Source organism: Anomaloglossus baeobatrachus, chromosome 9 (genome assembly GCF_048569485.1).
Source record: "Anomaloglossus baeobatrachus isolate aAnoBae1 chromosome 9, aAnoBae1.hap1, whole genome shotgun sequence".
In the NCBI taxonomy this organism is placed as follows: domain Eukaryota; kingdom Metazoa; phylum Chordata; class Amphibia; order Anura; family Aromobatidae; genus Anomaloglossus; species Anomaloglossus baeobatrachus.
The window spans coordinates 198,906,113-198,932,706 of record NC_134361.1 but is presented as its reverse complement, the minus strand read 5'-3'; the positions used below and the strand labels follow the sequence as shown (position 1 = coordinate 198,932,706).

Genomic DNA, 26,594 nt, shown 5'->3' with positions numbered 1-26,594 from the left:
GTACAAGGAATCATGAAATCTGAAGTTTACCAAAGGATTTTGGGTGGCAATGTAGTGCCCAGTGTCAGAAAGCTGGGTTTGTGTCCTAGGTCATGGGTCTTCCAGCAGGACACTGATTCCAATCAGACTTCAAGAAGCCCCCGAAAATGGATAGAAACAAAGCGGGGGAGAGTCTTGAAGAGGCAGCAACAAGTCTGGATCTAAATCCCATTGACGCCTGTTGAGAGATCTTAAAATTGTTGTTGGGAGAAGACGTCTTTAAATATGAGAGACCTGGAGCAGTTTATAAAGAAGAGTCCAAAATTCCAGGTGAGAGGAGTAAGAAGCTTCTGGACGGTTATAGGAGGCGACTGATTGCACTTATTTAATCCAAAGGGTGGAAAACAAATATTAAGTTGAGAGGGACAACAATTTTATCCGGAGCATTTTTGAAGTTTTGTGTTAAATTCTGTCCAATTTGCTTTATATCCCTGTTTCTTTTTGTGTTGTTCCAATAAACAAAAAGGAAATAAACATGTGTATAACAAAAAAAGTGCAATTACAATCATTTTCTGGGAGAAATACTTCATTTTTCGGAACAATTTCAAGGGTGCCGACACTTTTGGCCATGCTACAGATTTTACAGACATTCTCTAAACACACATGAAATAGAGATTTTAGATTGGTTGGAAGATTAAGGGGTACTTTGCACGTTGCGACATCGCTAGCCGATGCTAGCGATGCCGAGCGCGATAGCACCTACCCCCGTCGCACATGCAATATCATGGTGATAGCTGCCGTAGCGAACATTATCGCTACGGCAGCTTCACACGCACTTACCTGCCCTGCGACGTCGCTCTGGCCGGCGACCCGCCTCCTTCCTAAGGGGGCAGGTCGTGCGGCGTCACAGCGACGTCACCCGGCAGGCGGCCAATAGAAGCAGAGGGGCGGAGATGAGCGGAACGTAAACATCCCGCCCACCTCCTTCCTTCCGCATAGCCGGTGGAGGCAGGTAAGGAGATGTTCCTCGCTCCTGCGGCTTCACACACAGCGATGTGTGCTGCCGCAGGAGCAAGGATCAACATCGTATCTCCTATTGGTGCGACATTATGAAAATGTCCGACACCACAGATCACCGATTTACGACGCTTTTGCGATCGTTTATCGGCGCATCTAGGCTTTACACGTTGCGACATCATTACCGGCGCCGGATGTGCGTCACTTTCGATTTGACCCCGACAATATCGCAGTAGCAATGTCGCAACGTGCAAAGTACCCCTAAGACAATTTAGAATAGACCTAGTTATCAAATTGCTGTGGTGGGCCATTGAACGTACACTACCAGCAGATCCCACCAAGAATATTTAGCGTCTATCACTACATTAAATGTGGAATATAAAAATATGTTGTAAGTAAAGACTATAAAACAAACTCTAAATTAGTCCCTTAAAAAAGTATATAACGTAAGTGACTAAAATGCTATATGATTGCTTAGAGTACAGTGTTACCCCCACACCTTCTTTTCATCCCCTTCCTGTAGCAGCTGCAGATGACTCCTCTTTTCTTTTTCTGGGATCCCCACAGACGTATTGTGAAGGTGGGGTAACCCTCCCGGAGGCGAGACGCTGCGACCATGAGGATCAACCCAAGTGTAAATTTGACTGGAGATGTGGCCTCCGGGGACCCGTCCTGAAGATAGCACGGAGAGGACAAGCTTCTGAGACCCCCGCAGAGCCTGGAAAAAGTAAGCACACAGTATGCAGGCTATATACTGAGCATCCGGCACAAAATCACGAAAACACAATGAAGGCAATAGTGAAAATCTAATATGTAAAGCCGAGTGCATGTGTATCTATGTATGTATATATGTAGGTACGTACGTGTGTGTGTATGTGTGTGTGTGTCCACTAAAGGAATCTGCACCGTCACATTTGCAATCACAAAATTTTGCACAGCCGCCTCATTTGACTCAGGAAATATCATAGAAAATTTAAGCCACGTTTTCCAGTTATTTTGCCAAAAAACCTGCTTACATTAATGAATCAATGAAGTCAATGAAGCTGGGAACAGATCTGTTATTATAGACTTCTATTATGGACAAAGAAAGAGACACACTGAAAGAAACACACACAGAAAGAGAGACTTAGAAAGAGACACACAGAGAGAAAGTGAGACACACACAGAAAGAAACACACAGAAAGAGACACACACACACACACAGAAAGAGAGACTTAGAAAGAGACACACAGAGAGACACACACAGAAATAAACACACAGAAAGAGACACACACACACACACACACACACACACACACAGAAAGAGACACTTAGAAAGAGACACACACAGAAAGAGACACACACAGAAAGAGACACATTCAGAAAAAGAATCACTTGGAAAGAGACACACACACAGAAAGAGACACACAATGACACACACAGAAAGAGACACATACACACAGAAAGAGACATACAGACAGAAATTTAATGTGCACTGCATATGATTAATGGATAGATAAGATAAGGTGCTACATCATGCATGGTAAGGCGAAACATATGATATTCCGAGAACACAGGACCATGCAATAGAAAAATGTAATTCAAATTAGAAATTTATTGGAACACACATGAGGACAATAAAAACATATTTTTATTGTTCTCATGTGTGTTCCAATAAATTTCTAATTTGCATTATATACCGGTGTGCACAGTTTCCTATTGCATGGTGCTGTTTTCTCTTAATATCACATACACAGAAAGAGATACACACCGAAAGACACACACACAGAAAGAGACACACACACACACACACACACAGAAATTGGATGTTTGAGGTAATTTATTGTCTGTTTTGATAGTTATCCTGGATGTTTATCAGGTGGCCTATAGCAACCAATCACAGCTCTGCTTCTATTTTGCTACAGGTCATTAATAGGAGCACTGATTGGTTGCTATAGTCAACGAAAGACAGGACATTCTTAGTATAAGACAGCTTATGTGTCAGTTGATATGATTTCAGTGGTGAGAGGGAGAAAGGGAGAGAGGGAAAGAGAGAGAGGGAGATTGGGAGAGAGAGAAAGGGAAACGGGAGGGAAAGAGACAGCGAGAGAGGGAGAATGGGGGAGAGAGAGAGGGAAACGGTAGAGAGGGAAAGAGACAGAGAGAGAGGGAGAGTGGGAGAGAGAGAGATGGAAGCTGGAGAGAGGGAGAGTGGGAGGGAGGGAAAGAGACAGAGAGAGAGGGAGAGCAAGATAAAGGGAGAGTGGGAGAGAGGGAGAGAGGGAGAGCGAGAGAATGGGAGAGAGGGAGAGTGGGAGGGAGAGTGGGAGAGAGGGAAAGAGACAGAGGGGGAGTGGGAGAGATGGAAGCGGGAGAGAGGGGGAGTGGGAGGGAGGGGAAGAGGCAGAGAGAGAGGGAGAGCGAGATAAAGGGAGAGTGGGAGAGAGGGAGAGTGGGCAAGAGGGGGAGCGAGAGAATGGGAGAGAGGGAGAGAGGGAAAGAGACAGAGAGAGAGGGAGAGCGAGAGAATGGGAGAGAGGGAGAGTGGAAGAGAGGGAGAGTGGAAGAGAGGGAGAGTGGGAGAGAGAGAGAGCGAGAGAATGGGAAAGAGGGACAGTGGGAGAGAGGGAGAGTGGGAGAGTGGGAGAGAGGGAGAGTGGGAGAGTGGGAGAGTGGGAGAGTGGGAGAGTGGGAGAGTGGGAGAGAGGGAGAGTGGGGGAGTGGGAGAGTGGGAGAGAGGGAGAAAGGGAGAGTGGGAGAGAGGGAGAGAGGGAGAGAGGGAGAATGGGAGAGAGGGAGAGTGGGAGGGAGAGTGGGACAGAGGGAAAGAGACAGAGGGGGAGTGGGAGAGATGGAAGCGGGAGAGAGGGAGAGTGGGAGGGAGGGAAAGAGGCAGAGAGAGAGGGAGAGCGAGATAAATGGAGAGTGGGAGAGAGGGAAAGAGACAGAGAGAGAGGGAGAGCGAGAGAATGGGAGAGAGGGAGAGTGGAAGAGAGGGAGAGTGGGAGAGAGAGAGAGCGAGAGAATGGGAAAGAGGGACAGTGGGAGAGAGGGAGAGTGGGGGAGTGGGGGAGTGGGAGAGTGGGAGAGAGGGAGAGAGGGAGAGTGGGAGAGTGGGAAAGAGACAGAGAGTGAGAGAGTGGGAAAGAGACAGAGAGAGAGAGTGCGGGAGAATGGGAGAGAGGGACAGTGGGAGAGAGGGAGAGTGGGAGAGAGGGAGAGTGGGAGAGAGGGAAAGAGACAGAGGGGAAGTGGGAGAGAGGGAAAGAGACAGAGAGAGAGCGGGAGAATGGGAGAGGGAGAGTGGGAGAGAGGGAAAGAGACAGAGGGAGAGTGGGAGGGAGGGAAAGATACAGAGAGAATGGGAGAGAGGGAGAGAGGGAGTGAAGGAAAGAGAGACTTAGTTACTACAGCTAGTACACCAATAATAGTGACAGGTCTCGAGATCCTCCACCTATTGGTTACATTCATCCATCTATTCGTCCTTCACCAGTCCGGTATCTGTCTTAGATGCCTTTCAGCTTAAACCAGACACAATCCAACTTGTTCGGTTCTCTTATAACATTTCCGGATTAAATAGATTTACTCTTTTAAACTCCTGATTTGTTCTCTTCCCTCGAGCATTGAGCATTTCTTAGTTATCACCTTTTTTTCTTTCCTCTGGTTTTCTCCAAAATTGACAGCAGGGAAAGGCAAAAACAGATTTATCTTTTCAGGAGCCTGAGAAGGTGACAGCCCCTATAATTGATGCAATGGCTGAGTGTGCCTAACTACGGATGGCTAGACTCTTTCATGTTGTAAAAAGTTGCCGGCAGCTTCTTTTTAGGTATTTTTTTTTTTTACTATAATTTTTTTATATCCTAAAATAAATTTTTTTTTTTTTCATTGACCCTGAAAATTTCAGTAACTTAGTTTCACTCCTAAATAATTAATGTGCTTTCCATAAGAATAAAGATCACTTTATACTGCTAGTAGGTTTTAGCTGTATGCACATTGTGTTCAATCATTGTCTAAAAAAAGTTAATGTTTCCATAGACCACATTCAGTCACGTCAGCTAATCTCAGCACAAACTATTCGTCCACATTTGAATGAAAGTAGGAGACCCAGGAGGACCCCACTGCTGACACAGAAACACAGACGTCAGCCAATGTTTCCATAGGCCATATTCAACTACGTGTCGGCATATAATTTATAATACCATAAAGTAAGGCTCCTTTTTTATACAGAAGGCAACTACAAAAGAAAATTTACAATGGGTCCCTATGTTTGCCACTACATCCATCAACACACCTGCCAGTAAACACATACATATGCAATGTCCACTTAGCTTTACTTGTTGTCCGATGGAAAACCACAAACCGAAGGCAAAACACGTGAAGTGAAAACATAATGAGCCTACCTCATTAACACATGAATCTCTCAGTAGCCTAGTTATCATATGAATGGCCAATACCTGAATCTATCATTCATGTATTAATGAGCAGTGTCTTGAGCAATTATGTATTAATAGACTGGACTGCATGCTTTGATGCACGACTTTGGCCATTTTCTTTATAGAAATGACAGAAAATCCTATTTCTTCTTATAAAATTAGAAAAGTAAAGGCTGGAGCTACACGGTGACTTTGGCCACAACACATGTCACGCGGAGAAAAGTAGCTGTTTGCCGCCTCTACATCTCAGCATAATACAAATAACTGGGGTCACACTGCATCTTGCTAGGTATCGCGACTGTCACGAGTGTGTCAAGACCTGATTTGATCTTGGAGGATCTGGGATCAGAAGGTCATAGTGTGTTGTTGATTGTAGATCCTCTTTAGTGCCCACTTGTCGTTTACCCTGAATTGGAGCATATTTAATTGCATACGGTGCTGAAGGTGTTTTGGTTCCTTTCTATCCTGCAGTGATCTAACATGTAGTTATAATCTGAGATGCAGCCACTCCCTTCTACTATAAATGTCCACTCCTCACTCTTCCCTATGCCGGCTATAGCTCATACCTATGCTGTCTACTTTGAAGAAGCCTGTCTCTGGAGAAGCTGAGGTGTCGATTATGTTGCAGCTGAGAAGTTCCTGCTGGAGAAGTTATCGAGTTTTGTTTGTTGTGTCATTCCCCACCTTTTTGTCTTACCTTCCTTGTGTTGTTGTATTGCAGTGGCTGGCCTTCACTAGTCAGGGTGAGTTCAGGGCCAACGAGATCCTCTTTAGAGTCCTCTCGTCTTTTACCCTGATTTGGGGCATATTTAATTACATCCGGTGCTGAAAGCCTTATAGTTCCTTTCTATCCTGCTGCAATTTAACAGATTGTAGCTATTACCTTCTGCTATAAATATCCGCTCCTCACTCCTCCCTATGCCGGCTATAGCTCATACCTATGCTGTCCACTTTGAAGGAGCCTGTCCCTGGAGCAGCTGAGGTGTCGCTTCTGTTGAAGCTGAGAAGTTCCTGCTGGAGAAGTTGTCGAGTGTTGTTTGTTGTGTCATTCCCCACCTTTTTGTCTTACCTTCTTTGTGTTGCGTCTCGTTGGCCTTCACTAGTCAGGCTGAGTTCAGGGCCGGTGAGTGCCTAGGCACGTGACGGCGTACAGGGGAAGTACCCATACAGTGTCATTAGGGACTGAAGGGATCAACCTTAAGGGAGTGTTTGGAGGTTACCCCTCTCCCTAACGTCAGAGCATTTCGTTATATTGTTTCCCTGGTTTTACCTTTGTGTTGTGCCACTCGCTGGGTGCCCTCTCGCGCCTGGTGTGACAGCGACCATGACAAGTCGCAAAAATTCCAAGTGGTTCTGATATTTGCGACAAGTTCGTTGCTGTTGCGGGTGACAATGCTACTTGTACTGTGGTGATAGAGCAATTTTTGGATAAAGTAGCCATGTAGCCCCAGCTGTTATGATAAAGCGTCAAACATAAATTATTTTTCCATTCTTACAATGAAAGTCGGAGGTCTAGGAAATGAGCCATGTGGTGTTATACCGGCACTACATATTTAGGTCTCTATTGAGTATAATGCTGCCGTCACACGGTACGATATATCGGGCGATATGTCGTCGGGGTCACGTCGCTAGTGAGGCACATCCGGCATCGTTTAACATATCGTACCGTGTGACACCTCCGAACGACTGTGAACGAGCAAAAATACCTTATCGTTGCTCGTTGACACGTCGTTCATTTTCAAAATGTCGGTCCTCCTTCTGTGCTCCGGTTGTTCATCGTTCCCGAGGCAACACACATCGCTCCTTGTGACACCCCGGGAACGATGAACTGCAGCTTACCTGCGTCCCGCCAGCAATGCGGAAGGAAGGAGGTGGGCGGGATGTTACGTCACGCTCATCTCCGCCCCTCCGCTTCTATTGGATGCTCGCTGTGTGACGTCGCTGTGACGCTGAACGTCCCTCCCCTTCAGGAAGAGGATGTTCGCCGCCCACAACGACGTTGTCCGGGAGGTAAGTACATGTGACGGGGGGTTAACGACACGGGCAACTACACAAACGACGGGGGCGGGTACGATCACTCGTGCGATCGCACGATAGATCGTCCCGTGTGACGCCGGCCTAACTCATGTCATGCTTCTGGTTGGAGCAGTTCCTCTCCTGACAGCCGGTAGACGCCGACACAAGTCCAGACATTTCATTGCCATACAGGACACATGCAGAACATTTCGAGGTGGCGGATAATCAAAGATCATTGACCTTGACAGGGCAGATCCGACGGGCTTTGTACTCTCTGGTATTGAACGTTAAGACAGGCGATACAGCATTCACATCACATAGACGCTGGAGAGCTTAGATCAACATTTACTGAGCTGTGACTTGACCACAACCATGAATAAAAAATTCTATATCTAAGTAATTACGTCTCAACCAGAGATGTTCCATTGACATAGGACAGAGCGAGTAATAAATACATAAATCCAATATTATACTGACAGTGTACAAAAAAAGATGCGCTAAGTGAAAGAAGTGATCTTTCAAAGGATTGCCTCCGAAGAACTGGAAGCTGGAATATTCCCCTTTCTCTGCACTGCAGCAAAAGCCTCGCTCCCTCCTCCAGACACTCGTCTGCACTTGTTCTCTTCCAGCCAAATTAAGGTACTTTGTAACCCTATCCCAAATAGCAAGAGACTTGAACTTTTTTTCACAAGGAGTTTCCCTGGGTAATTAATAGAGATGGGATACGGAAAACAGACAAGGTCTTTTGATTTCCATTTTATGTGCTTCATAGCAAACAGAAATTGGTCGCTTTCACACTGCTTTCCGATCTCCGTTCAGTGGTCCCATTAGGGCTTCCGTCCAAACCCCCCGCAAAAGGGGTTTCGGATGTATGCGCCGCCAGGGCCATTGACTATAATGGTACAGACGGAGTCACTGTGTGCTCTGTCGTACACCATTTTCGGGAGTATACGCTTACTGGAGGCAGACACCCTGACGCAGTCTACTACATCCATGTGTCCACCTCCAATAAGCGTATTCTCCCGAACACGGTGACTCCTTCTGCACCATTAAAATCAATGGCCCCATCGGCAAATACGTCCAAAACCAGTTTTGCGGGGGGGGGGTGGTGTTGACCGGAAGCCCCGATGGGACCACTGAACGGAGATCGGAATGCAGAACTTGACACTACTTTTCCCCACAATTAAGTAAACATATGGGAAATGTACAGATACGATAGACCGGTCATTCTGAAGCCGCCCATACTCCTAGATATCGTAGATATCTGCTGAATATCAATTGTTAAACCAACAGCGCTCATGACTCTCCTATACCCATGAACACTCAGCTGAGCATGCGGTTACTATTCGGAGTGAAGTTCCTCATATTTGACCAATAATTCTGCCGAAATCTGTCTCGACCAACTGTCCTATACACAGTAGATAGCTATTGGCTGAACAACGGTTTGACCAAACATTCTGCCAAAATCTGTCTCGACCAACTGTCCTATACACAGTAGATAGCTGTTGGCTGAACAATAGTTTGATCACTCATTCTGCTGAAATCTGTCTCGACCAACTATCCTATACACAGTACAGTACAGCTGTAGGCTGAACGACAGCTTGATCGACCATTCTGACAAAATCTGTCTCGACCAACTGTCTTATACACAGTAGATAGCTGTTGGCCGAACGACGGTTTGACCGATCATTCTGCTGAAATCTGTTTCGACCAACTGTCCTCTACACATCAGCATTCCTCGGCTTGTGTTCTCCATGAGATAGCCACCATCAACACTCCTTTGGTGGAGTTTTATCTCTTACAGAGCAAAAGTTCGGCAGTCCAAACTTATACATGCCGAATCCATATATCTCCGACATCATCTGTCAGAAGATAGCTGTCGGCTGAACGACGGTTTGGCCAATTGTTCTGCCGAAATCTGTCTCAACTAACTGTCCTTTACACAGGAACGTTCCTCTGCCTGTGGCCTCCATGAGAGAGCCACCATCAAGACTCCTCTGGTGGAGTTTTCACTCTTAGAGACCAAAAGATTTGGCAGTCCAAATTTATACATGCAGGATCCTTATCTCCCGGATATCATCGATTAGGAGAGTCTGATGCCTCCATACACATTAGACTGGTATTCCTCAACTCCAGTCCTCAAGGCCCACCAACAGATCATATTTTCAGGTTTTCCACAGTATTGCACAGGTGATAGGTTCTCAGGATTTCCTCACTTTTACACAGGGAATAATTCCATCATCTGTGCAATATTAAGGAAATCCTGAAAACATGATATGTTGGTGAGCCTTGAGGACTAGAGTTGAGGAACACTGCATTGTCATTGTCTTGTTCGAACAGTCTTAAATCACTGACAGACTGAAACAGGTTTTGCTCAAGAATATCCCTGTATTTCGTACCACTCATCTTCCTCTCGATTCTCACCATTTTCTGTGTCCCTGATGTGAAAAAAATCCCCACAGCATAATGCTGCCACCACCATGTTTCACTGTGGGGATGGTGTTCTTGGGGTCATAAGCTGTGCTGGTTTGCCACCAGACATAGCATTTACCTTGGTGGTCAACAAGTTAAATTTTGGTATCATCTCACCACAGCACGTTGTTCCATACATTTGGGGAATCTCCCACATTTCTTTTGGCAAAATCAGAATGAGCCTTCAAATTTTTGGCTGCATGTAAAGGCTTTTTTTCTGCCTGCTCTTTCATAAAGGCCAGCTCTATGGAGTGTACGGCTTACTCGTGTCATGTGGACAAATACTCCAGTCTCTGCTTGGAAACTCTGCAGCTTTTTCAGGGTTACCTTTAGGCTATGTGTCCACGGTAGAAGGTACCTGCGGATTTTTCTGCCTGAAAATCCGCGACTTTCGCGGCAAATCCGCACCCGTGGATTTGCCGCGAATTTGCCGCGGATTTACCGCGGATTTGCCGCGGATTTTGATGCGGATTTCATTTTTTTTTTTTTCCCCCATTCAAAACCAAAAATCCGGACCAAATCTGCACCAAACAATTGACATGCTGCAGATTTTCCGGATCAAAATCCGCGGCAAATCCGCAGCGGAAAAATCCGCAGCATGGACACAGCATTTCCAAAATGCCATTGAAATGGCTTGGAAGTGCTGCTGCTGCAGATTTTCGGGAAATCCGCGGCAAATCCGCGGCAAAATCCGCGCGAAATCCGCAGCGTGGGCACATAGCCTAAGTCTTTGTGCTGCTTCTTCAATTAATGCCGTCTATGCCCGGGCTGAGAGATTTGTTGGGCTGCCCTCTCTTGGCAGGTTTGTTGTGGTACCATGTTCTTTTCATTTGATGAGATTTGATGGTGCTCCGGGGAATCATCAGAGACTGGGATATTTATTTAGAATCGTACCCTGACTTGTACTTCTCAACAATTTTGTCTCTGACTTGTTTGGAGATTTCCTTGGTCTTCATGGTGTTGTTTGTAGATCTCCTTGGTCTTTATGGTGTTTGTATATCTCCTTGGTTTTCATGGTGTTGTTTGGAGATGTCCTTGGTCTTCATGGTGTTGTTTGGAGATGTCCTTGGTCTTCATGGTGTTGTTTGCACATCTCCTTGGTCTTCCTGGTATTGTTTGGGGATCTCCTTGGTCTTGATGGTGTTGTTTAGAGATCTCCTTGGTCTTCATGGTGTTGTTTGCAGATCTCCTTGGACTTCATGGTGTTGGTTGGAGATCTCCTTGGTCTTCATGGTGCTGTTTGGAGATCTCCTTGGTCTTCATGGTGTTGTTTGGAGATCTCCTTGGTCTTTATGGTATTGTTTGGAGATCTCCTTGGTGTTCATGGTATTGTTTGTCTGATGTCTGATTGCCCCCCCCATAACTACTTCTTTTCTCAAGGGCAGACTATTAGTAGGATTATTTTAATAAGTCTAATTTCTGCCCAATTGTTTATGTCACCTTCCACTGTTCTGCGCACAGTCTAGGGTGGGCATGGATCTGGATGCCAAATACACTCAATATAACAAGGAGAGTCTTGTCACTTACGAAAGATAATAAATCATTTAAGACTTATGGGTGAGAAAACAGCTGCTTTCCATCACTTTTGACATTAGAATCCATTTTCAACTCACATATTGTAAAAGTTAGTATGCCGATGAATAATTCACCTGCAGATGCACGGTATTAATGTCACTCTCCAGCACCATTCTAGCAAAAAGTTAAAGACTTTTAATATCACATACTGTTCTGTCGGCGCAGTTCTCAGCTGTGTCTTAATTTATTAAGTGTTTTGCATGCACATTGCAGCCTAGAGGAAAGGAACGTTACTTGTCACATAGCAGTACCGCATCTGAAAACGTGATCGCTCTGGTAATTAGAAGTAGTCATCACCAGCAAAGGCAAGGTTTAATAGGTTGCAATCACAGCTAGCTTTTGCAAATTATCAGCTTATGCACAAGTCACAAGATGAAATTCCTCAAACCTGATGGAGCAGAGTCTAATGGAACTAAATCATGTTGTAAATACAGATTATGAGTGTGGCAGCCCAGCGGTAAGTAGTAGAGCAAGTAGAGATTACCGAGATTCGTAACCCCTAGTTTTTTAATTTGCATGGCATAATGGACCACATTCAGAAGAGCTGTGCACTGTATTCACCGTCACAGCTCACCCATAATTGAACAGCATGAGACTCCGCGGGAACGGATCAAGATTACTGCGATCCTTCAAGTTGCAATGGCCTCAGGTTACAATATTTTCCATTTACAATGGTCAGTTAATATCTGCCTGACTGCAGCGATTGGAGATAGCTTATATCATTGCCATATATACCACTTATTAGATGCTGTACTCTGACAGTGGCAGTTGAATGGAGTCATTGTGTCATGCCCACCATTTGACATGATTGTAGACTACCGATGGGTTGCTACGGCCCCCTATGTCGCCATCTTTGTATTCCCATAAACCCAATCCATGGACGTAGGAGTTTCGTGCGGTGCTCAGCGCTGCACTCGCTGGGTGTCATAGCAGCGTCGGACTCTGTTCACACTGCAGAGTCTGACATGCAGCCTGGGATCACTTAGTTGCACAGCCTGTCATGGGCATCGGCTGTTTCTGGTTTCACTGCCTGTCATGGGTGTCAGCTGGTTCTGGTTTCACTGCTCGGCAGTACAGCAGGAGTTAATCACTACTGGCATGTGATTATCTGCTGGGGGCTCAGGCTGCTGATCATCACCAGATTCCCTCACCCTTTATAAGCTTCTGGACTCTGGGGCTCAGTGCCGGATATAGCTTTGTGCTTTCTCGATTCCTGTGGTTATCGAGTTGTATGGTGATCTACAAGTTGCAGTTCTGCGTGGTTTGTGAGACTTCTAGTTGTGTACATATCTGCTACCCCTTTTGCGTTACTCTCCAGTTCATTTACTGTCCCTCATTTGTGTTTGAGTGTGTTGTGCACGAGTTTTCATTCACCCTTGTCTATGATTATTTGTAGGGCAATTCCGGCCCCCTCCCTGGGTGAGGGCGAAGTAGTATCAGGGCTTTGATAGGAGACAGGGCCACGTTGGGGGCTCTAACCTCGCTACCATCAAGTCTACCTTTGAGATAAGGGACAGCGCAGGGGCCCCAATCTTAGGGTCAGCTTAGGAGCACCTGTTTCATCTGTACATCCCGGTGACAAGGAGATCATCATTTCTTCTATATACTGCAGGACTGTAGTATTGCAATATATGAAACAACCGATCACCGGATCGCAGATTCAAGTCCTCAAACAAGACGGAAGAAGAATTGATGCCTTCGAAATATGGTGCTGGAAAAGGATGTTATCGATAGCATGGATGGTAAGAGATCAATTTTGGAACAAATCATGCCAGACATGTCACGCAATCCAAGGATCCCCAAGATACAACTTGCCTACTTTGCACACATCATACGAAGAAAGCAATCACTGGAGAAGGACATGATGGTCGGAAAAATAGGAGGAAAAAGGCAAAGAGGAAGACAAGCACTCTGATGGCTTGATACAATCAAAATAATGGCGAGAAGACCCTTGTGGACCTATCTAGGCAGGGAAGACCCCTGGTGGATCTATCTAGGCAGGGAAGACCCCTGGTGGACCTATCTAGGCAGAGAAGACCCCTGGTAGACCTATTCAAGCGGAGAAGACCCAGGTGGACCTATCTAGGCTGCACAAGCCTGATCTTCCTGGAGATCGTTCATCCGTCAACACCGCCATGGCTCGAAATCGAGCCAAAAGCCATTAAAAACAGTAAAAGACAGGACTAAATAAAATAAAGTTAAAATAAGAAAAACAGTGTTTAAAAATATATGCAGAGGGTGAATTAAGTATTGAACACGTCACAAATTTTCTAAGTAAATATGTTTTTAAGGGTGCTATTGACATGAGTTTCCCACCAGATGTCAGTAACAACCCATCCAATCCACACAGGCAAAGAAATCACCCATAGATGGCCATAAATTGAGTTGTTCGTCCTAATGAGAAATGACACAGGTAAAATGTATTGAACACACTTTCTGAAATTTAATTAATACCAACAAAAGCCTTTGTTGGTGATAAAAGCTTCAAAACACTTCCTGTATGGAAAAACTAGACGCCTGCATTGCTCAGGTGGATTTTGGTCCATTCTTGCACACAAACACTCTTCAAATACTGAAGGTCCCAGTAGCTCCTTCTATAAACTCTGAGCTTTTGTTTATTCTATAAGTTTTTTATTGGGTTGAAGTCCGGTGATTGGCTCGGCCATTCTAGCAACTTTATTTTCTTTCTCTGAAACCAGTTGAGCGTTTCCTTGTCTGAAATGTCCACCCTCTGTTTCGTCTTCATCATCTTGGTAGAGGGCAGTAGATTTTTATCCAGAATGTCTCAGTATATTTGAATATTCATTCTTCCTTTAATCATGTGAAGTGGTTTGCCAGTGCCTTATGCTGATAAACAGCCCCACATCATGATGTTCCCACCTCCACACTTCTCTGTTTTTGGTGTTTTGGGGTGATTTGCCTTTAGGCCTCCAAACATGGTGTCTTTTATGGCATCCAAATAGTTCAATTTTGATGTCATCTGACCAGACTATATTCTCCCAGTATTTTACAGATATGTCTATATGTTGTTGAACAAACTTTAACATTGCATGCACATATTTTTTGTTCAGCAATGGAGTTTTGCATGGTAAGCATGGCTATGGAACTTGAATGCATTACTTAATGTTTTCTTTGAAACAATTGTACGTGCTAATTCCAGGCCTTTCTGTAGCTTTCCACAGGTTGTTCTTTCCTCTTGGACACCCCTTCTGATAATTCTTTTCATTCTTCTGTCTTAAACCTTGTGGGAAGCACCTGGTTGTGGCCGGTTTATGGTGAAATTATATTCTTTCCACTTCTTGATTATGGCCCCACCAGTGCTCACTGGAACCTTAAGTAGTTTAGAAATTCTTCTGTAACCAATGCTATCAGAATTTTTTGCAACAATGATATTGCAAAAGCCTCGAAACAGCTCACTGGTTTTACCCATCATTACATGTTTCTTGTGTGGCACCTTGGTAAATAAACATCTTTTTATAGGCCATAAGTTGACCAAGATTATATTATTTTCCACTAAGTGGCAGGGTTGCTTTCTAATTACTGATAGATTTCAGCTGGTGTAATGATTTTCCAAGGCTTTTTGCACCTCTCTTGCTTCATGTGTTCAATATGTTTTCCTTGCGTCATTACTCATTATTACACATAACGATTTATGGACATCTAAGATTTGATTCCTTTGCCTGTGTGGATTGGATGGGTAATTACCGACATATGATGAGAATTTCATGTCAATAGCACTTTTAGAAATGTATTTACTTAGAAAATTGGTGATGTGTTCAAAACTTTCTCCTGCTGTATATATACAGTGTATATATATATATATATATATATATATATATATATATATATATATATATATATATATATAACAAAAAACTGATCCGCACATCCAGCAAGTGTGAATAGGTGCTAGCTTAAAAAACATAGTAACTGCAAGATGCATACAGCTGCACACTAAAAAGCCAACAATGTATACAGGAACTCTGGTATTGCATTACTGCTATAAAAATATATGAAAAAGGAGATATTTGGTTTGTGAATTGGCCAATGCATGTAAGCCCGGTCACCACATAATAATAAATAATAATAATAATAATTTCATGTCAATAGCACTTTTAGAAATTGATTTACTTAGAAAATTGGTGTTGTGTTCAATACTTATTTCACTCGCTGTGTATATATATATATATATATATATATAAAATTTTAATCACATCCATTTTCCCAAATTTGAAAAGAAATAAATTGATAAACATATTTGTTCTCTCCGCATCCATAAAAGTCTTAAGGCTACTTTACACACTGCGATATCGGTCCCGATATCGCTAGTGTGGGTACCCGCCCCCATCTGTTGCGCGACACGGGCAAATTGCTGCCCGTGCCGCACAACATCGCCCAGACCTGTCACACATACTTACATGCCCGGCGACGTCGCTGTGACCAGCGAACCGCCTCCTTTCTAAGGGGGCGGTCCGTGCGGCGTCACAGCGACGTCACGGAGCGGCCGCCCAATAGCAGCGGAGGGGCGGAGATGAGCGGGACGTAACATCCCGCTCATCTCCTTCCTTCCGCATAGCAGCCGGGAGGCAGGTAAGGAGAGCTTCCTCGTTCCTGCGGCGTCACACATACCGATGTGTGCTGCCGCAGGAGCGACGAATTACATTGTTACTGCTGCAGTAACAATAATCGAGAATGGACCCCCATGTCACCGATGAGCGATTTTGCATGTTTTTGCAACGATGCAAAATCGCTCATCGGTGTCACACGCAGCAACATCGCTAATGCGGCCGGATGTGTGTCACAAATTCTGTGACCCCAACGACTCCGCATTAGCGATGTCGCAGCGTGTAAAGCCCCCTTTACTTTAGGAAAAAAATAAAATTAACCCATACTGTAAATGCCATAAAGAAAAAAGTAAAAAGAAATTAGAATTCCAGAAGTGCCATTTTTTGGTCACAAAAAAAACCCTTATTGTATATAGTCCAAAATAGAGACATCAGCTGACATTGCAACAAAAACAAGTCTCTCATGAACTGGGCCCCATTGGGCGTCCCTAGAAATGGAGACTTTGCCATATGTGGGAAAGGTGCCTAAGCGGGGAGGTGCCTGAGCACGTTGCCTATCTGTAGTGCGTTGCTAGTTTTCAATCCAATTGTATGGAAGTTCCAAGTGTGCAAGTAGTACAAGCATTTATTTTCTTTTTTTACAGAAATATTGGAACTAGCAGCCTGGCAAATCTCATATATCGAATAAACAATCTATTACTCTTCTGTTTGATCAGTAGAAACGGAGGCGAGCAAGGCTATCAATCTAAGACCTTGTAAGGATTCCATTATTTCTGCAGATCCAGCAATCAAACAAGGGCTCAGCGAATGACTTTGTATTGCAATGTTAATAAAACAAGAAGAAAACCCAATTTTGTTTGGTTCTGAGCATTGGATGAAGATGCAGTTTACGTCGTATCCATCATCCGAGGTTGCATTGTTTCACGGCTTCAGCAGTTCCTACTCATTGCCCATTACGTTGCACTAATGCTGGCCAAGCGACAGCATAGAGCTCAGCAAAATGGTAATGACAGCCGAAAAACCAGCTCCAGTGATGAGAGCCCAGATGCAAAACTTGTGATTGGGGGCATCCTATATTCCAAAAGCTTCATTGTCACAAGATCATAAAGACAGAAATCCCCTGCAGTCACCCTCAACTTAAAAAAAAAAAATACAAAGTGGAAAATGAATCCGAGCTAATCAAGAAGAACTATTCTTTATCATGCAGAATTTCATATTAAATGCAAATAAGTACATAAATAAATTAAGGATTTCTATCTTCAGATCTTTGTTCGGAACATTCCGTTCACTTATTCAATTGTTCATTAAATTAGTCTTACAGGAAAAGAATGTCAGGAATTAGATTAAAACTTTTTCTATATAATTGTGCAAAGTCATTCTAGTTTTCAAAGTAAAATATGGTGATCTAAGACATCTTATCTTGAGGACAGGGTCAAACGTGCGTATAAATCGGACGAGTTTTATCCGTTTTTTTTTTATTGGATAACACTCAGATCAATGTTATTCAATGGCGCAGTGCTGATGTCCAATTTCATTTTGAAATCTGATATCGCTCACCTATTCAAGTCTACGGCTGTGTGGAAAACAACAGACTGCACTCGGATGTCATCACACAATGGAGAAGATGAAGAAACTTTGTTCTCCATCTTCCCCTCATTGTGTGCTACAATTCTTTCATTCAAGAAAATCGGTGAAGATATCGGAGTGGCGGTCAGATAGGAGCGCTAGGAAGCAGGAGGACAGGGAGGATTTAAGATTACAAACCTTTTTTTTAATTTAAAAACCCTCTTATGGCCACTACGCGTTTCAACAGCTGATTGCTGTAGTACCTGATGAAGACAGATCAGCTGTTGAAACGCGTAGTGGCCATTAGAGGGTTTTTAAATTAAATAAAATGTTTGTAATCTTAAATCCTCCCTGTCCTCCTGCTACCTAGCGTTCCTATCTGACCGCCACTCTGATATCTACATTTGTATTATCCCCTTGAGGGATTAATGGCAGGAGCAGCTCTGGGAGCGGCGAGCCTCCACAACACTTACCAGGACCCACGGTTGCTCTGATACCGGATTGCTCTGGTGACGTACTTCCGGGTGCTGACGGTCACGTGACCAACCCGGAAGGATTCGTTCCACTCTGCTCCCCAGGATTTACAAACAGCTCCCGGCTTCAGCGGGACCCCGTGGATCCTTCACTGCAATAACCGGGGTTGTGCGCGGGTGCACAACCTCTTGAGGTGAGCAGCCTCCCGGCATTACCCTAATCCCCTTCACCACCGGGTGCTACTCAGCGCATCTCCCTCTCTCCTTTGTAAATTCAAGAAAATCGGAACACACTATGCTTCCACTCTTGATCAGAGTTTCATTCATATATTTGACCCTAGTCTTTCGAATGAGGGAATCTGTAGCGCCTGGTCCCGCTCCCGCTGTTATGACTCAGTGGGGGCTCCGTTCTCCTCACCTCTCTGGTGGTCCCGGGGGCCCGTTTCCTGACCCTGGGGCCTGCTGCAGCCTCCTCCTGCTTCCAGGCCACACGCAGGCTTTCTGTAGGTGCCTAAAGGGTGCATGCGCAGCCACACCCCCTTTCTTTAAGGGCCAGCATCCTATTACTCAGAAGGTATCCTTGAAGTCTGCAATAACCCTGAAAGTATTTAAGGCACTCTTCTCTTAGGGAAGGTGCCTGAGCAATGTTGCCTTTCTATAGTGCATTGCTAGTTCTCAAGTCTCTTAAATGTTACTGTGTCTAGTCCTGTGCCAGGGGTCTTAATACCAGTTACCTTTACCTGCTACCCTGTGTCTCTTCCTAGAGCCTGCTGCTACAACCTCTTATGTGCTGCCACATCTCAGTCACCACTCCTGTGCCATCTCGTCTGAGTCACCATTTCTGTCCTGCCACATCCAGGGTACCACATCCTGTTGTCACGTCTTAAATGCCTCGTCCGAGCCATTACATCTGTACTGGACTTCAAAGATTCTCCTGTTCATAAGATTTGGTACCACTGGTCCTGGCCGTCGTGCATTTAGGCCTCTTGGGGCTGCGCCTGACAGTCCCTGTATAGGGGTTAGCTCAAGGTTAGCTCCTCCAGAGGAGTCGAGTATAAGGCCCAGTGGGTCCAACACCGGATAGTCACCGCTCCTCGGCGACCATAACAGAATCTATGATCGTGTGACCCTGTCCTGTGAGCCCTTTGACAGAGGGTCGTGAGCCACATTTAGGGCCCCTTACACAGCAATAGCTAGGTCTGCCTCCACATAGTAGTGACACCAGGAGCCTCATTAGCGGTATAATGACAGCCATATCTTCCCAATAGACATTTCATTGAAGCAGTTTAGGTACATCCAGGGGTTCCCACCTTACCCCCATTAGGTATTCTGGCATCAGGTACTCCCAACGCACTGTCATACACAGCTTCAAGCAGCTTCTCTGACTGGCAGTATTCTTCAATCTCTAGTTTGCTTTATTTATCTCTCCAACCCAAAGACCAGTATATGTATCCAAATCTGGTCTTTTATATTGGTTGGCACTCTCCAGATCAATGGGACTGCACAAGGCATAGATTGCCTCTTCCCATGCAACCACAGAGTAAGATGTGATGTAAATCTATTGCAGCATTCAGTCATGGCCAAACGTGTTGTCACCCTTGAAATTGTTCAAGAAAATTAAAAAATTCTTAGAGAAAATTATTGAAATTACACTTTTTTTTGTTATACATGTTTATTTCCTTTGAGTGTGATGGAACAACACAAAACAAATAGAGAATAAGAGTCAAATTGGACAGAATTTCACACAGAACTCCAACAATGAGCCAGACAAAATTGTTGGCCCCTTTCAAAGATTTATGTTAAACAACTTTGTTTCAATCATGTGATGTTCGTTCAAACTCACCTGTGGTAAGTAACAGATGTGGGCAATATGAAAATCACACCCGAAACCAGATAAAAAGAGAAGAAGTTGTCTCAGTCTTTGCATTGTGTGTCTGTGTGTCACACTAATCATGGAGAACAGAAAGAGAAGAGAACTCTCTGAGGTCTTAAGAACCAACATTTTTTAAAATATATTAACAATCTCAAGGTTTAAAGTCCATCTTTAGAGATCTTGATGTTCCTTTGTCCATGGTGCGCAACATAATCAAGAAGTTTACAACCCATGGCGCTGTAGCTAATTTCGCTGGATGTGCATGGCAAAGAAAAACTGATAAAAGGTTGCAACGCAGGATAGGCCGGATAAGCCCCAATCAAGTTCCAAAGAAATGCAAGCTGTCCTGAAGGCTCAAGACGCATCAGTGTCAGCAAAAACTATCCTTCCATATTAGAGTGAAATGTAACGCTATTGAGAAGACCCAGAAAGACCCCACTGCTGACACATATGCATAAAAATTCTAGACTGCAGTTGGCCAAAAAGTAACGAGAGTAAAGCGGGCTTTACACACAGCGACATCGCTAGCGATGTCGCTGGTGAAAGCACCCGCCCCCGTCAGTTGTGCGTCATGGGCAAATCGCTGCCCGTGGTGCACAACATCGCTTACACCTGTCACACATACCTGCTTAGCGACATCGCTGTGGCACGTGAACTGCCTCCTTTCTAAGGGGGTGGTTCGTTCTGTGTCACAGCAGCGTCACTAAGCTGCCGCCCAATAAAAGCGGAGGGGCAGAGATGAGTGGTCCGAACATCTTGCCCACCTCCTTCCTTCCTCATTGTGGGTGGCCGCAGGTACGGTGATGTTCTTCGTTCCTGCGGTGTCACACGTAGAGATGTGTGCTGCCGCAGGAACGACGAACAACCTGCGTCCTGCAACAGCAACGATAATCAGGAAAGGAACGACGTGTCAACGATCAACGATTAGGTGAGTAATTTTGATCGTTAACGGTCGTTCCTGCGTTTCACATGCAATGACGTCGCTAACGAGGCCGGATGTGCGTCACGAATTCCGTGACCCCAACAACATCTCGTTAGCGATGTCGCTGCGTGTGAGGACCGCCTAAGCCAAACTCCTTCTGGTAAAGAGTCTTGTGGGCAGATGAGACCAAGAGCTTTTTGGTAAATCACATCATTCTACTGTTTACCGAAAATGGAATGAGGCCTAAAAAGGGAAAGAACACAGCACCTACAGTCAAATATGGTGGAGATTCAGAGATGATTTGGGGATGTTTTGCTGCCTCTGGCACTTGGTGCCTGACTTTGTGCAAGGCAGTATGAAATCTGAAGATTACTAAAGGATTTTGGGTGGCAATGTAGTACCCAGTGTCAGATGGGTTTGCGTCCTAGGTCATGGGTCTTCTCGCAGGACAATGACCCCAAACATACTTCAAGAAGCCTCCAGAAATTGATGGAAACAAAGCGCTGGAGAGTCCTGAAGTGGCAGCAATGTGTCCAGCTCTAAATCCCATTGACACCTGTGGAGAGATCTTAAAATTTCTGTTGGGAGAAGAGAAGACGCCTTCAAATATGAGAGACCTGGATCAGATTATAAAGAAGAGTCCAAACTTCCAGGTGAGAGGAGTAAGAAGCTTGTGGCTGGTTATAGGAAGCGATTGATTGTAGGTATTTATTCCACAAGGTGTACAGACAAATAGTAAGTTGAGGGTGCCAACAATTTTATCAGGCCCTCTTTGGGGTTTTGTGCGAAATTACGTACAAATTTTCCTTTTTTGCGTGTGTTATTCCAATACTCACAAAGGAAATAAACATGTATATAACAAAACATGTGAAATTGCAATAATTTTCTGGCAGAAATACTTAATTTTCTGGAACAATTTCAGAGTGCCAACACTTTCGGCCATGACTATGTGCGGCGCCCAACTGTCCTTTAGCTCTAGCATAGAGAAATTGGTGCCATATTTTATCTTTACAGCTTTAATCAAAATTGACAGCGTACTTCTAGGTATAAACATTGTTATTATATAGCTGCCTACATTTTACAGTGCTGTTAAGGGACACTTTATGGTTGAACCTGTGTAATAAAGCCCATTATACTCATAGTTGCCTTGAGGAAACCATTCATCACCCTCTCCATTATTAACAAATTTTACTGGGTATGATACAATACCACTATTGTAAATGGATCTAGTCAATAAAAATGTACTTGAAAATTCTGCAACATGTGAACTGGGACTGATGGTAACATTAAAAGGGGGGGGGTGCCATACTGCAACTCTATCCGACCTCTGAGTTGCATGGGACTACCATAGGGCACCCATAGCCTATGGACCCTACTATATCTTTGTATTTTTGTATCACACTAGAAGTTGTGTCTGGAAGTGCATTGGGGCGTAATGATGCACTTACAGCTTCTCAGCCTCGCGCTGTATTTTGTACCTAGCAGAAAACTCCCATGGCTGATTGATAGATCAGGTGCTCTCGTGCAGGGTCACTGATCGGTCAAGCAGCCAGGGTAGGGTGCTGTTATGCAGGAAATACAGCGTGAGGATGAGAAGCTGTAAGTGCATTTCCAGTTAATACAGCGTGAGGATGAGAAGCTGTAAGTGCAGTGTCATGCCCCAATGCACTTTTAGACGCAACTTCAATACGTGATTTCTCCCTGCTAGAGCAGCACTTTGGGGTTATAACGACAGGGGCAGAATGACCGACCCCAAGCTGGTCCCGTGTGTGAGCCGCGCCCTCTGACGCAAACACCTATTTCAGGTGGTTGTGTGTCCAAGGACGCACATTCAGCTGAAATGCATTGTGGTACAGAAAGCTGCTGGGTGCTGCATCACAATACACACTGCTAACAGCTGACGTCAGTATACAATAGACAATGACAGCTGCCAGCCTCTGTGCCAGCTACAGAAGATGCCATGCATCGTGGGATTGGGGGAAATTGAGTAGAATGTTCTTTTTTATGTGTAAGAGAACAGTGGCAGAACGAGAGACATATATACAGGAAGGGGTCCAGGATGGGGGACATATATACTAGGATGGGGACATATATACCAGTATGGGGGACATCTATACCAGGATAGGGGACATATATACCAGTATGGGGGACATCTATACCAGGATAAGGACATATATGCCAGAATAGGGGACATTTATACCAGGAAGGGGTCCAGGATGGGGGACACATATACCAGGATGAGCACATATACCAGGATGGGGGGGACATATATACATATATACCAGTATGGGGAATATATATATACCAGGTTGGGGGACATATATACCAGAATAGGGGGTATATATCAGGAAGGGACCCAGGATGGGGGGCATATATACCAGGATGGGGACATTTATACCAGGATAGGGGACATATATAACAAAATGGGACCAGGATCGAGGATCATGTATACCAGAATGTGGTACATATTATTATTATTATTATTATTTATTATTATAGCGCCATTTATTCCATGGCGCTTTACAAGTGAAAGAGGGTATACGTACAACAATCATTAACAGTACAAGACAGAACTGGTATAGGAGGAGAGAGGACCCTGCCCGCGAGGGCTCACAGTCTACATATATAACAGAATAGGGAACATATGGTATATACTGGGAAGGGTCCCCGGATGGAGGACATATATACCAGTATGAGGGAAAAATTTACCAGGATAGGGGACAAATATACCTGGAAGCGAAACAGGATGGGGGACATATATACTTGGAAGGGTCCAGGATGGACATCATTTATACCATAATGGGGGATATATATGCCAGGATAGGGGTTATATATACCAGGAAGGGGTCCAGGATGGGGAACATTTATAAGAGGAAGGGCCCCCGGATGGAGGATATATATCAGTATGGGGGACATGTATACCAGGATAGGGGACAAACATACCTGTAAGGGAATCAGGATGGGGGACATATATACTTGGAAGGGGCCCAGGATGGGATCATTAATACCAGGTGGTATATGATGGGGGTCATTTATACCAGGATGGGGAACATTAGTACAGGATGGGAACATTAGTTTATAATGGGGGTAGGCAACAAGTATGTCTTTATAGGATGTAGAACACTACAAGGACCCATACATCTGACTAACGTGTCGGGGGGGGGGGGGGCATCCGTCTCTGGTTACGCCACTGCACCAAGGGATCATCTGGCTTATCTTTTAAAGGGCTTCACAGCTGTATAAATTATTTGGGGGTGGGGGGTTAAGTTTCTGAATCTTTCCCTTTAAGGTTCTAGATATCAGATACATAGTGATCATTTCCTATCACCTTCTATCCTTTTACACACCAATCACTCACGAAAGAAACTAAGGGGTACTTTACACGTTGCGATATCGCTAGCATATAGCGCGATAGCACCCGCCCCCGTCGCACATGCGATATGTGGTGATTGCTGCCGTAGCGAACATTATCGCTACAGCAGCTTCACACGCTCATACCTGCTTGGCGACGTCGCTGTGACTGCCGAACAATCCCTCCTTCAAGGGGGAGGTGCGTTCGGCGTCACAGCGACGTCACCGCGACGTCACTAATCGGCCGGCCAATCAAAGCGGAGGGGCGGAGATGAGCGAGACGTAACATCCCGCCCACCTCCTTCCTTCTGCATTGCCGGTGGAGGCAGGTAAGGAGATGTTTGTCGCTCCTGCGGGTTTACACACAGCGATGTGTGGAGCTGCAGGAACGACAAACAACATCGTACCCGCGGTCGAACCGAAGCTACACAGATCACCGATTTTCGACGCTTTCGCGATCGTTGATCGGCGCACTAGGATTTACACGTTGCGAGGTCGTTACCGGCGCCGGATGTGCGTCACTAACGACGTGACCCCGACGATAATTCGTAAGCGATGTCGCAACGTGTAAAGCCCCCCTAAGAATAGCTCACAACTAGGTGCACAGGGGTCCGAAATTAAATATTTTTGACTGGTGACCATTTTTTTTTAAACAGTTTATCTCTATTTTAGCTTTCACTGCTCCTTTGGGCATTTGTAATTTTGAATTAATTCATTTCCGAGGCCTCAGATTTCCGAGTAACGTTAAATGAGAGTTTATTCCTAATTATAAGCTGTGTTTTATGATAAGCGCCGTTACGCTCAGAGCTGGAAAATGCCTTCGGCGTGGATATTTGGTTATCTTACACGGTTTTCAACAGGGCATTGCTGTAACCGAATCTCCTTAATGCACCGCAAGTCGTGCGAAAGTTACGGACTAAATCTCCCTTAATCTACGATGTGAGAGTGGTTTTAAAACTAATATCACATAAAAAAATAAATTAAATGGCTGCGGAGGTTGAATTACGCCGCTCAATTATTGCTCTTTAACATCGGATGAGTGACAGATCACTTAAGAGGAGAGAAACGCGCAGATTATCATAACAGCCGGATCGGGAGACAGGTACACTTTATTTATACGGAGAATGAGATTTATAATAGGCCCGGAGCCAAATGATGCTTCTGTAGACACATTCAGGAATCAGACTAGCGGGTGCCAGATCAATGTAAGGCAGTTGGGGGAGATTAAATTAGCCTTTATCTTTTATTAAAAGGCGTAAGCCTTTTCACCTTCACTGTTTCTCGCCCGCCTGTGGGTTTTAGAACAATAAACAAATCGGTTTCACTGTAGAGATGGCATTTCAATCCTCGAGCGGATGATCAAATCTCAGGAAAACAAACTCGAGGAGCTATTTTGGTGCACACATAAATACATCTAAGCACATATGCAGAAAAGGAAGGCTGCAAATCAAAGGTTTGGAGTCCCCAAAGCTATAACATTTTGCAACGCAACTCAATAAATGTCATATAAAATTAACAAAATGTCTACTTGGATATACAGCAAATTGTTAAAGGGTATGTCAAACACCCTGGTCAGTGGGGTAACTAGAGTTCGCTGGGCCCTGGTGCAAAATTTGGACCTGGCCCACCCCCTTATGTTGGTCATATGTATGTATACATTTAGCATTGTAAATCCTATAAAGACACACGAGTTGTCTCTCTCCCCCATTATGTAGTAATGACCCCCACCCTGGGCTCCTTCCTTGTAAATATGTCCCCCATCTTGGTATATATGCCCCCATCCTGGCATATATGTCCCCTCATCCTGAGATATATATATATAATATATATATATACATATATGTGAGCCCCAATGGGGACAGGGTTGCCAATGTATGTAAAGCGCTGTGGAATTAATAGCACTATATAAATGAATAAAATTATTATATATATATTTATATATAATATATAAAATATATATATGTGCCCCATACTAATATATACAGTATGTTCCCCATTGTAGCCTACATCCTGGTGTATATATAACCCCATCCTAGTAAAAATGTCCCTCATCCTGTTATATTGTTGAGGAGAGCCATTAGATCAAATATTTGATTAACCTCTTGACAAGGGATTGTGGGAAATGTGTCGATTTGCCTTATATGAACCAGGTTTTCAAATATAACTAAGATGGCCACCGATGACATCATAGACCCTCCCATCAGCATGGATCCACCAGATGACGTCCTCCCCATCACCATGGATCGTCCAATGACGTCATAGACCCGCCTACGATGATGCCCACCAATCAGCTCATGGACTAACACGTTGTTCAACCCACTGAACAATGGACACATCCAAGTATGCTCACTGTAGGGCTGACCATGCCCCTTT

The 26,594-nt window shown here is 44.6% G+C and overlaps 1 protein-coding gene and 1 long non-coding RNA gene across 3 annotated transcripts in view; one reads left to right on the top strand and one right to left on the bottom strand.

The window, feature by feature from the left end:
• Positions 1-26,594, bottom strand: part of WHRN (whirlin) — a 229,304-nt gene that overhangs the window by 126,394 nt on the left and 76,316 nt on the right. Inside the window, exon 4 of the mRNA XM_075324209.1 lies at positions 1,496-1,714. Coding sequence (XP_075180324.1) covers positions 1,496-1,714 — 219 coding nt within the window. The remainder of the gene's footprint in view (positions 1-1,495; positions 1,715-26,594) is intronic.
• Positions 1-26,594, top strand: part of LOC142251424 (uncharacterized) — a 180,462-nt gene that overhangs the window by 149,976 nt on the left and 3,892 nt on the right. The window contains exons 3-4 of one of the 2 annotated variants that reach the window (XR_012725315.1): positions 1,564-1,723; positions 16,681-16,715. This is a non-coding gene — a long non-coding RNA (uncharacterized LOC142251424). Of the gene's footprint in view, positions 1-1,563; positions 1,724-16,680; positions 16,716-26,594 lie in introns of those variants that run through there. The other variant, XR_012725314.1, reaches the window with a different exon arrangement.